The sequence below is a fragment of the Perognathus longimembris genome, chromosome 2, assembly GCF_023159225.1.
Source record: "Perognathus longimembris pacificus isolate PPM17 chromosome 2, ASM2315922v1, whole genome shotgun sequence".
In the NCBI taxonomy this organism is placed as follows: domain Eukaryota; kingdom Metazoa; phylum Chordata; class Mammalia; order Rodentia; family Heteromyidae; genus Perognathus; species Perognathus longimembris.
In genome coordinates, this window is record NC_063162.1 from 108,207,959 (window position 1) to 108,219,151 (window position 11,193).

Consider the following 11,193-nt stretch of genomic DNA (forward strand, 5'->3'; position numbering starts at 1 on the left):
CAGTCCTGGGGTTTGAACTCAGGGCCTGGGCATTGTCCCTGAGCAGTTTTGGTCAAGGCTTACACTCTATCCCTTGTGCCACAGCTCTACTTTTAGCTTTTTGGTAAGTTGTTAGAGATAAGATTCTCACAGATTTTCCTTTCAAGGTCCTCAGATCTTAGCCTCCTAAGTAACTAGGATTACAGGTGTTGAGCCACCAGTGCCTGGCTGTAATTACATTTTTATTTTTTTCTTTTTACTATATAAAAAGTTTAGAATGTCATATGTGCAAAAAGCACATCTCAAAATAAAGATTACTATAATCAAGGATATGTAATAAACGAAAAATAGTCAATTTGATAAGAGGTATAATGCTTCTAAATGTCAGCATATAATAATATAAATTGAAAGATATGTATCAGAATTTGACAGAAATTGCAAGAACAATTTTAAAAATCCATAACTCTAGTTGGGTAATTCAACCTCTTCTCTCAGTGACTGAAAGAACAAGAAAATAGAAAATCAGTAAAGATCTAGATAATCATTAACTGACTAGACCTTATTGGCATTGAACAAATACTCTAAGCAACAAAAGCCAAATATATAGTCTGTTTACTCTGTCACTAATTAGGCTTAAATAACTAACATGGTATAAATTCTGTAGAGATTGATAATAGAAAAATCTACAAAAAATTTACAAGATCTATACATTACTACACATTACAGACACATTTCTAAATAGTCCATAGATAAGATACAAGAAACAACTAATTGCAATCATATTGTATTTTGGCAGAATTTGTGGTGGACTGCTAAAACATTGTTTTGGGGGAAATTTATAACCTGGATGGCTACAGTACAAACATTATATAAAATCAGTAACCCAGACTTCTATTTAATGACATGCTGAAACTAAGAACAAAATTATCATGAAGAAAGAGAACATTAGGTAATAAGGAAATTCAGAATAAATAAATAAAATGTTAGCTGGACACTAGTAGCTCACTCCTATAATCCCAGTTACTCAGGAGATTGAGAATTAAGGATGGCAGTTTGAAGCCAGCCCAGGCAGGAAAGTCCATGAAGCTCTCATCTCCAATAAATTACTCAGAAAAGATTAGAATTGCACTGCAGCTCAAATGGAAGAGTGGTAAACTTGAGCCAAAGAAGCACAGCTCTGAATTCAAACCCTGGACTGGCACTAGATAGATAGATAGATAACAGACAGACAGACAGACAGATACACAGATAGATAGATAGAATGTAGAATGGATAAAATTAACAATACTGAAAGTTATTTATTTGAAGGTGGATAAAGTAGATACACCTTTAAACAAATACAAAAAGGTAAAGAAAAGCTTTCAATATGAGAAATGTAATAAAACATTACTACAGATCCTACAGAATAAAAAATAAGAAAAAGTATGAATAAATTTATTTTAATAAATTCAGTTTAGATTAATCTGAATTAGTAGCTGAAAAAATAATCTCATTTTCAAGTGATTCATTACTTTTTGAAATACAAATAATATTGATTATGCTTAATCCAGTAAGTATATTTTTATGGATTTACATGTAGATGATATCTTTATTTTCAGTTCAGAAACCTTGCCTTAAGTACTAAAAAGAACTTTCATAATTGTATCAAGCTATGATGCACTTATTCCAGATTTTGATTTATCATATATGCTAGCATATTTACTGGGTTAAAGATAGATTTAGTCAACATTTTTTCACTGATACATTAGCAAACACAACAAGATTGCTTTGAATATAGGCAACAGTTACTTTTCTTATGAGACTACTATATTCCAAAATTGCTTTTAGAGGAAAAATAAATAAATTTCAATAATTCTATGAAGTGAATCTACAAATCTGGTTTGTTTGTTTATTCCTACAAATAATTCAAGTTCAAAAGCAGTAGCATGACATTTGGAAAATGGGCATAAAATGGGAATTATTGCCATTAGAAAACACCTAATAGAAAAATTTGTGGTTTTCTTCACAGGAATGATTGGGGGAGCACCAATGTATCTAATTATTATCACGTGAGGTTCATTCTCACATAGGACTGATAGGCATCTGCTTGGAATAGGCATGGCATCAGCATGGAAGTCAACAGCTGTAAATCACTGTTTTGTAAACATTATCACTCCATCAATCCACCTCAAAACAGAGAATGGAATGTGGATGGAAGGAGAAACTTTATTTCACACACCTTTAAATTGACAGCAATGCTTAGATGGACTTCAAGTAAAATGAGATAGAATAGATTATTTTAAAGTTTCACTCAAAATGAGACAGATAAAGGACCCAGTTATAGTGAGAGAGAAGGTTTCAAGAATAAACAGCCAGCAGGCAAAAAAAAAAAAAAAAAAAAAAAAAAAAATTCTGAGAGAATTCAAGCATACACAGAGATATCAAACAAGGGACAAAACTGACCTCTGCCTAATAAAACTTGAGAGTATTTGAATTTCCTCCAAACATCTTATAATTCCTGAATTTTGGTTGATATATAAGGTAAATTAAACTAAATATCCATATGTTAAATGTAAGGTATATTAAAGAAAGTAAATATCAGTATGTTTTTAAATACATGTGCAATAATACTTCTGGTAATTCTGTACACAGTTCTATATTTTGATGTCAAGTGTCAGCAATTTTTAGAGAATTTACTTTAGAAATCATCTTTGATTGTTGAAATTTTGTACAATTTAACAATTGTTTTTGTCAAGTTTATGTCTCTGAGTGTGTTTGTGTTTGTGTGTGTGTGTGTGTGTGTGTGTGTGTGTGTGTGTGTGTTGGAACAAAGTATTGTCCCTTACATTTTGTACCCAAAGCTGGCATCTACCACTTGAGCCATAACTTTAGTTGCTACATATTTTGGTGGCTAGATAGGAGTCTCATAGATTTTTTTGCCCAGCTAGCTTTGTGCTACAGTCTTGAAATCTAAACTGTCTGGATAGCCAAAGTCCAACTAGAAAGGTATTTTTCTTTTGACATCTTGCCTACTGCAAAATTGTGGGTTCTAAGAAGCTATTAATTTAGACTGAGTAGAATTTTATTTTAATTCATCTACTTGGGTTTGCAAAATGAATTAGTAGTTAATTAATTTATTTTCAATTATTATTATTATAAAGGTGATGGGCAGAGGGGTTACAGTTACCTAAGTCAGGTAATGAGTAAATTTTTTGAGCAGTGTCACCCCTTTCCTGGCTTTCTCCCAGTTTTTCCTTTCATTTTAATTATTTTAGTGCTATCTAACTTTCATAATTTATTGATAATACTATTCAAAAGAATACTATATCAAAAATTAAGAAATTTTTTACAAGTGACTTATTAGACAAAAGTCTACGTTAATTATAAATGAAAGTGTATCTTATTCTGCAAGGATCTGTGTTGGGTTTGGGATTTAAAACATCTAAAATAGTAGACTTATGTCATTTTAAAACTTTCTAGTACCTTCCAGTCCCACTGAAATGCTCCAGTCACTATCTGCACATAGTAAGAAAATTTGATTCTAAAGATCAATTTTACTTTTCTTGTGGATCCTAGCCTATCACCAAGCACCAAGATCAACTCAAAATGGATTAAGGACCTCAATATCAAACCTGAATCCTTGAAACTACTGAAGGACAGAGTTGGAAAGATGCTAGAACTTATAGGCACAGGAAGGAACTTCCTAAACAGAGTCCTAGGGGCACAACAGATAGGGGAGAGATTTAACAAATGGGACTACAAAATAAAAAGTTTCTGAAAAGCTAAAGAAATAGCCACTAAACTAGATAGAAAGCCAATCATATAAGAAAGGATCTTCACCAGCACAGCAACAGACAAAGGCCTAATATCCGTCATCTACAGAGAACTCAAGGAACTAACTCCCTCCAAACCCAGTAAACCAATTATTAAATGGGCAAAGGAGCTAAAGAGAGGCTTCACAGGAGAAGAAATAAAAATTGCAAAGAAACATATGAGGAAATTTTCAACATCCCTGCTGGTAATGGAAATGCAAATAAAAACAACCCTGAGATACCACCTCACGCCAGTTAGAATGGCATATACTCTGAACTCAGGCAACAACACTTGCTGTAGGGGATGTGGGGAAAGAGGAACCCTTCTCCACTGTTGGTGGGGGTGCAAACTAGTACAACCACTTTGGAGAGCAGTATAGAGGTTCCTCAAAAAGCTCAGCATAGACATACCCAATTACCCAGCCATACCACTCCTAGGCATCTATCCTGAACAACAGGTCTCAGGATACCATAAAGACAACTGCACATCCATGTTTATCGCAGCACAATTCACAACAGCCAAAATATGGAAACAACCCAGATGCCCCACTACAGATGAATGGATCCAAAAAAAGGTGGTACCTGTACATAATGGAATACTACATAGCGATTAGAAATGATAAACTATTGGTATATGCAGGCAAATGGCCAGAGATTGAGCAAATAATGTTGAGTGAGACAAGCCTAGAACAGAGAGAACAAAGGTGCATGGTCTTCTTGATATATGACTTTTGGGGTGGGACAGTAGAGACTAGGTCTGCAAAATAACAAACTTCTTTTCAAATGGTATTTCCACATGTTTGGGACTTTATATTATGCATCTAAAAACCAAACAACTACTAAACAAAAAGTTCCAGGATATACCTATCAGAGGATCACAATAACTCAACAGCTATGTACACATTATTATATAAGATGAGGATAAGCAAAAAGAACTCCAAGAGAAGGACACAGGAGAATACTATTGCTGTTACATTTAATGTTCTAGGTGAATTTCCTTTGGCATACCCCACGTGGTTACTGTATATGACTTTGGTACACTGGATATTGTATATATGCCTTCCTGAACTAGGGATGGGAAAGAAAAATAAGGAAGGGTATAACAAATATGACAAGAAATGTACTAACTAACTTATTATATAACTGTACCCCTTCTGCACATCACCTTGTCAATAAAATTTAATTTAAAAAATTTACTTTTCTTCTGTGAAATATAATTTCAACTCTCCTTTCAAATGGAAAAGTACTGAATTATCTTTAGAAACTCAATTGATTATATTTATATAAAAGATTTGGAGAGGGGTGACATCAATCTTGATATACTATATTCATAAACTTACATGTTGCATGATATCTCCTTAAAGAATCAACCATTAAAGAAAATAAGACATAATTAAAAATAAGTTTGAGGTTAGTTTTGATGCAATAGAAGTGGCTAATTTTTAGACCATCCTATCTCCCTACATATTTGTAGAAATCATTTGTTAAATTTTATTTTTATTTTCTTTAATTAGTTTTACAAAGGAGTTACTATTCAAAAAACCAGTCTATGTATATACTGCATCTTCATTGACGTCACCTCCTTTCATTATTCACCCCATCCCTCCCAACCCAAGCCCTCCTGCCAGTACTTTTAATTCATATGATATAAACTGAATTTTATGCCTGTATTCTCCCTACTTCTTTCTACATCATTTATATACCCTCTTCCTTCTATCCCTATCCCCCACCTTTTAAGAAACAGCCTAGTATTCATTTTATTAGACTGTGACTTAGTCTTTCTAATGAAATACAACATTCCAATTCTATACTGAAAATGCTATATTTTGGATAATATTGTCAATCTTATTTGATGAAATATTTCTTAGTTCTCAATTTGGGAGAAAAACTGTGGGCAGACTGAAAGATGTTTTACTAATTAATAAGAGAAAAAGATATTACCAAAGAGTTTTCTGTCCCCTGTTCCACATCTGCCACACAACCAAACTGCATAGCTATAGTTTTAGTGGGGAATGTCTAGCTTGAATGCTAAAAAAGAAATTAGAAGTTTACACACTGTAAGTTCTAAATATGGTTCCTTCAGTGCTTATAATGACCTTGGAGAAGCACTTGGTAACTTTCAAACAAAGGGAAAGGAAGATAGCTCTTGCACTGCCAGTCATGGTGCTATTTGAGACTGAAGATAATCAAGAATTTCAGGGACACCAGGCATGGAAAAGTATGAAAGAATATTCTATCAACTGAATTTCACGCAGAGAAGAAAAATGCAATAAAAATGTCCACATTCCCAAATAGCAAGGCACTTCTCTTTCGCATCTTATTTCATCTGTCCAGTTAGCATGGATTTCTTGACTCCACAAAATCATTTATCAATTAGAGATATTGAAAATTAATGCACAACCCTTGGTGTTGGTGGCTCATGCTGGTAATACTAGCTGCTGAGAAGGCTGATATATGAAGATTGTGGTTCAGAGCCAGCCTAGGCAGAAAACCTGTGAGACTCTCCAATTAACTAACAAGGAGCCAGAAATGGTGCTTTGGCTCATGTCCTAGAGTGGAGCCAGAATTGAGTTTAGAAAAAGCCAAGGAAGAGCATGAGGCCCTGCATTCAAGTCCCACTACTGACACAAAGAGACAAAAGAAAAGAAAGCTTATGCACACATTTGGCTAACTATTCCTTCAGAGAACATTGTCTTTAATGTATATAACAGGTTGAAGTTGCATCTTTCTCCCTAAGCTTTTGAAGGCAACATCTGTACACAACAACAGTCATAAATATATTTCCAACCATTCTTGCAGGTACATTTCAATTCATTAGAATTGTGTAAAAATAGAAGAGACACCATTAGAATACCCACACAGTAAAGTTTTGAAGCGAATATATCAAATTTGTTGGGAGATGTCTTAGCAAGTTAAACCGATATAGTATTTTTCTGCTAATGAAGGATGGCAGAAGAGAGTGTTTCTTATCATAACCAAGAGAGCAAAATGGTCAAAGATGATTGGCTTTGAGTTTTTCACTATCTGTCCAAGAACATACATATAAACATAGAAGAAACTTAAGGGGGAAACAAATGACAGTATGTACTTCAAGCATTCGCATAAACATTTCCTCGTGGGGCTTTCATCATTATTTTTATTTATTTATTTATTTATTTATTTTTTGGCCAGTCCTGGGCCTTGGACTCAGGCCTGAGCACCATCCCTGGTTTCTTCCCGCTCAAGGCTAGCACTCTGCCACTTGAGCCACAGCGCCGCTTCTGGCCGTTTTCTGTATATGTGGTGCTGGGGAATCGAACCTAGGGCCTCGTGTATCCGAGGCAGGCACTCTTGCCACTAGGCTATATCCCCAGCCCGGCTTTCATCATTATTAAACCATCATTTGCAATAGCTCTAGCATCTGGATTTTTTTTTTTTTTTTTTTTTTTTTTTTTTTTTTTTTTTTTGCCAGTCCTGGGCCTTGGACCTCAGGGCCTGCGCACTGTCCCTGGCTTCTTTTTGCTCAAGGCTAGCACTCTGCCACTGGAGTCACAGCGCCACTTCTGGCCATTTTTCTGTATATGTGGTGCTGGGGAATCGAACCCAGGGCTTCATGTATGCGAGGCAAGCGTTCTTGCCACTAGGCCATATCCCCAGCCTAGCTCTAGCATCTGAAAAGCACCCTAGTACTACTTTTCATGTTCATCCTCAGCAATATTCTGTCTTTAATTGGTTATTTTTTATCTTGATAAAGTGAAACCAAATAAAACGGCAGATAACATTTTCCCAGAATTTTCTTTTCAACTTTCTTACCATCAAATGTTAAATAAACTCTTGCTTGGGGCTGAGAAGATCCTTTTACACAGATAGAACAAATAAGTACTCCAACCAACATGAAAATTGCCCGGAATGCCATTTCTTCAGTTTGGGAAGTCAATATCCAAGGGAAAATACCTTTAAAACAGAGATAAAAAGTTTGTGATATCTCATTTCACAGGCTAGGAATACAAAAACACAGTGATTTAGACAGAGCAACCTATTCACAAAAGTTACAACTGAAATTCTTCAGAGCTACATACAGTAGGAGGTGCTGTGACTTAGCATCTCACATGTGAAAAGGCTGATTTATTTGGGTCTGCACATCTCTGCAACTAGAGAGCTGTTTCATCTTCCATCAAAATAATGCTAACATGGAAGGAGAGTAAAGCAGCAAGTTAAAGTGTATTGATTCCCAACGGAGAAACCAGTCTGGTAACCGAGCTCTCTAAAAATCTATTCCACTAAAAGGACTCAGAGAGCTGCTGATAGGGCACTGCTCCCTCCTCAAGACAGTAGTAGAGAAATCCAACATGTGCTTTTATGTGTGCCCACTTGCTTCCATAATTATTAACTCTTTGGAAGCACTTGTCTCTAAGATGGTTTTTCTATACATAAATCTATGTACTCAATCTTAGATTAGTAAACTCATTTAAATTAGCTATGTGGCAATTTATTCTGGTGACCAGGCAGCTGTTCAATGATGTAGATGAGGTAACCATGGACTCCTGCCAAATTCAAATCACTGAGCCTAGTGGTGAGTAAGCCAGTGACTCTTGAATCCCACCAATGCATATTTTAAATAAATCAACCACAAAGTGAGCTGTCAAAATTCCAATACATAAATCAAAGAGAAAAGAATGGATCTGTAAAAGTGCACCTATAAAATTGATACACACTATTAACTAATGTCTGGATACCAGGGAAGAACAAGTGACATGCTATATGAACTACAGAAGAGGGCGGGGAGGGACAAAACACTAGACAAATTAAGCTCACAACCATAAGAGAAATTCTATCATTTTCATCATTATACAGTAATTGTTTAGTAAAATGCTGTTAGTGTAATTTAGAAAGGTACAGGTAAAAATACTAATCTCCAACATTGTGCTTTTTTTTTAAAAAAATTATATCATGTGCTCTATTCAACGAAGAAGTGGCATTCAACACTGAAGACTGCTTCATTGATACAGAGGAAAAGAGCAATTAGCCCAAACACTCAATCGGCAACAACAGTTCTAAATTGCTTTCACAGGTTGTGCAAAGGCAATGTGATTTAAGGAAGAAACACTATTGCTTCTTTGACCACACAGAGGGAGGAAACCCTAGAAGTATTTGTGTTGGTAATTTTCAAAAGAAACAGTTTCTTCCTGATGCCACAACCTCTTCACCCTGTCATCCCTAAATTAACTTAGAAGAAAATTAATTTTTATGGGTGACTTTCTCTTAGTAATTTGGGCCTTGGATTTATAGTTAGTGTCAAGGGAACAAAAAGTAAAAGAAAAAAAAAACTATTAATATGCCCAACCTCAATCTGTTTGTTAGACTGGTAGTATTTCCATGTTTTTCACATATAGCAATTACCCAAATCTAATCAGATATGTCCCCTAAGGGGACATTGAATAAATTGCAAGGAATAACATCGTAGATGAAATAAACTGGTCTCCAGAGCAAGCTGATTTCATCTCTACCTAGTACTGAAAAGGTGAAAGCCAAGTGTCTCACTTCCTTGCACCCTCCCCGCCCCCAAAGTACCTTACAAAGTCTTCCCCGTAACTCCCCGCAGTTAGAAGTGCTGCCTCGTGTTACCTGTTACTGACTGCCAATTAAGGAAAAATACGAATTGCTGGATTACTCACGATCCATTTTGCTTTAAAAAGCATCAGAATAACGCCCAACTCTCAACTCTACACAGGTGTCACAGCTTAAACAACTCCAGCCAGCCAGGCCCGCAGCAGCACCAAGCATGCTTTCGCGACAACCCGCGTGGGCACTTCAGAAAATGCCCAGACTGTAGTACACCGATGTATACACCCTAAAGTTATACCTGGCTAAATGTATAAAGCTGAAAATAACGCGTCCAGCTTACCGAGGTTGGAAGAGCTCAGTGCAGAAAAGTCATCAACGTGCTACCAGGTTGGATATCCCAGTCTAAATCCTTTTCCGCAGACGATCTTCATTCCCAGTGCGATCCCACCAGCGCAATTCTTTCTTCTCGATCCCCAGACTTTCTTTGTAAAGGAATTCCCGGCGCTGCAGTGCCGTGGCACCCAGAGACCTTCTCCGCGTCGTTCAATCGGGCACCTCCGAGTGAATGGCAAGTGGCCCGGCAGGCGCGGGGGGGGGGGGGGTGAGCGCACGGGTGTCCGATTACAGCGACGCGGCGTGCGGCTGGGACTGCCCAGGCGCACCGCCCAGCCGGCTCGCAGCGCCCGCCCAGCGCACCCCACCCGGCCGCATCCTGGGGCCGCGAGGCCCCACCCAGGCTCACGGGCCAAAGGGTGGCCGGGAGCCGAGAGCCACGAGGGCGGGCCGGACTGCCCCAGAGATGCGGGAACGCGCTGCTGTAGGCAGGTCCGCTTCCCTGGGCAGCCCGCGGTGCCGACTGTAGAACAACTTGCAGGGGTGCGCTCCAAGGTGGTTTTTGTTGTTGTTTGTTTGTTTTTTTGTCATCCGCAGATCTTGAAAAGCACACAGACTTTAAAAGTGCAAAGCAGTTTTCTTTTTAATTTTTGCAAGGGAAGTGTCCTTGCCTCCTTTTAAGGCAAAGAGTTGCGTTTTTAAAAGGACATAAGCACATTTTCTAGTCTGGCAAGACAAACCCACAGTCTTGTCCCCTTAAACTGAGCCTTCTTATGGGCCTCGTTTTCTATTGTGTTTCCTTAATGTCCTAATGGCAATAGTTATTTAAACTTATTCACATCGAATCATACACAGTACCTTCCCTCTCCATAACATAATTACAAATCATTATTTCATAATTTTGCTGAGGAAAGCTGTTTGGAAATTATGCCAAGAGATCATGGCTTACAGATCTAGTCATTAGGAATGTGTTTCCAACTTTGCTTTCAGGTATACTCCGTTCAGCTCTGGAACTGATATTGATGTTAGGTGAAAAGTATTTCCCCCAACCACAATGAACTAAATGTTTGAACACCGAGAGAAAAAAGAGCTTTGCTTCAGAGGAAAGGGGAAGGGCTTATTTAAGTTCACTGTAAGCTACAGCCCAGTAGATGTCACTGTACGGAGGAAAGTTGAGTTTAATTCGCCCACCTTGCATCTTACAATTTTCCTTACAAAGTGAAGCAGAATTGCTAAATTCATACAAATTGTATCACAAAAAAACAACAGTGAGAATACAGATTTACGGCCCAGTCGCTCAACTGAACGAAATCATGGGTTGGAGGATCTGGCAATTTGTAAACAGCTTTTGTAAGTCTAGACACAGTCTCTTATGTCCACTAGACTCTGTGCTTCTTGCTGTATGCTTAAGAAATAACTGGATTAAGTCAAATAGGAATAGAAATTGGAGCTCATGCTTTATGGTAATATCCACTTTATTATAGTGCTCTTAAACTGAACTTGCAGTCTGGTGTGTGTATGTGTGTATGTATACTTGTACATGTGC

The 11,193-nt window shown here is 37.3% G+C and overlaps 1 protein-coding gene across 1 annotated transcript in view; it reads right to left on the bottom strand.

Annotated features, from left to right (window-relative positions):
• The window catches only part of Sema3c (semaphorin 3C), a 140,166-nt gene extending 130,246 nt beyond the window's left edge, over positions 1 to 9,920 (bottom strand). The window contains exons 1-2 of the mRNA XM_048339910.1: positions 9,655 to 9,920; positions 7,563 to 7,703 (exon numbers count right to left, since the gene is read on the bottom strand). Of these exons, the coding sequence (XP_048195867.1) occupies positions 7,563 to 7,665 (103 nt within the window). The 5' untranslated portion in view covers positions 7,666 to 7,703; positions 9,655 to 9,920. The remainder of the gene's footprint in view (positions 1 to 7,562; positions 7,704 to 9,654) is intronic.
• Positions 9,921 to 11,193: the final 1,273 nt, after the last annotated feature.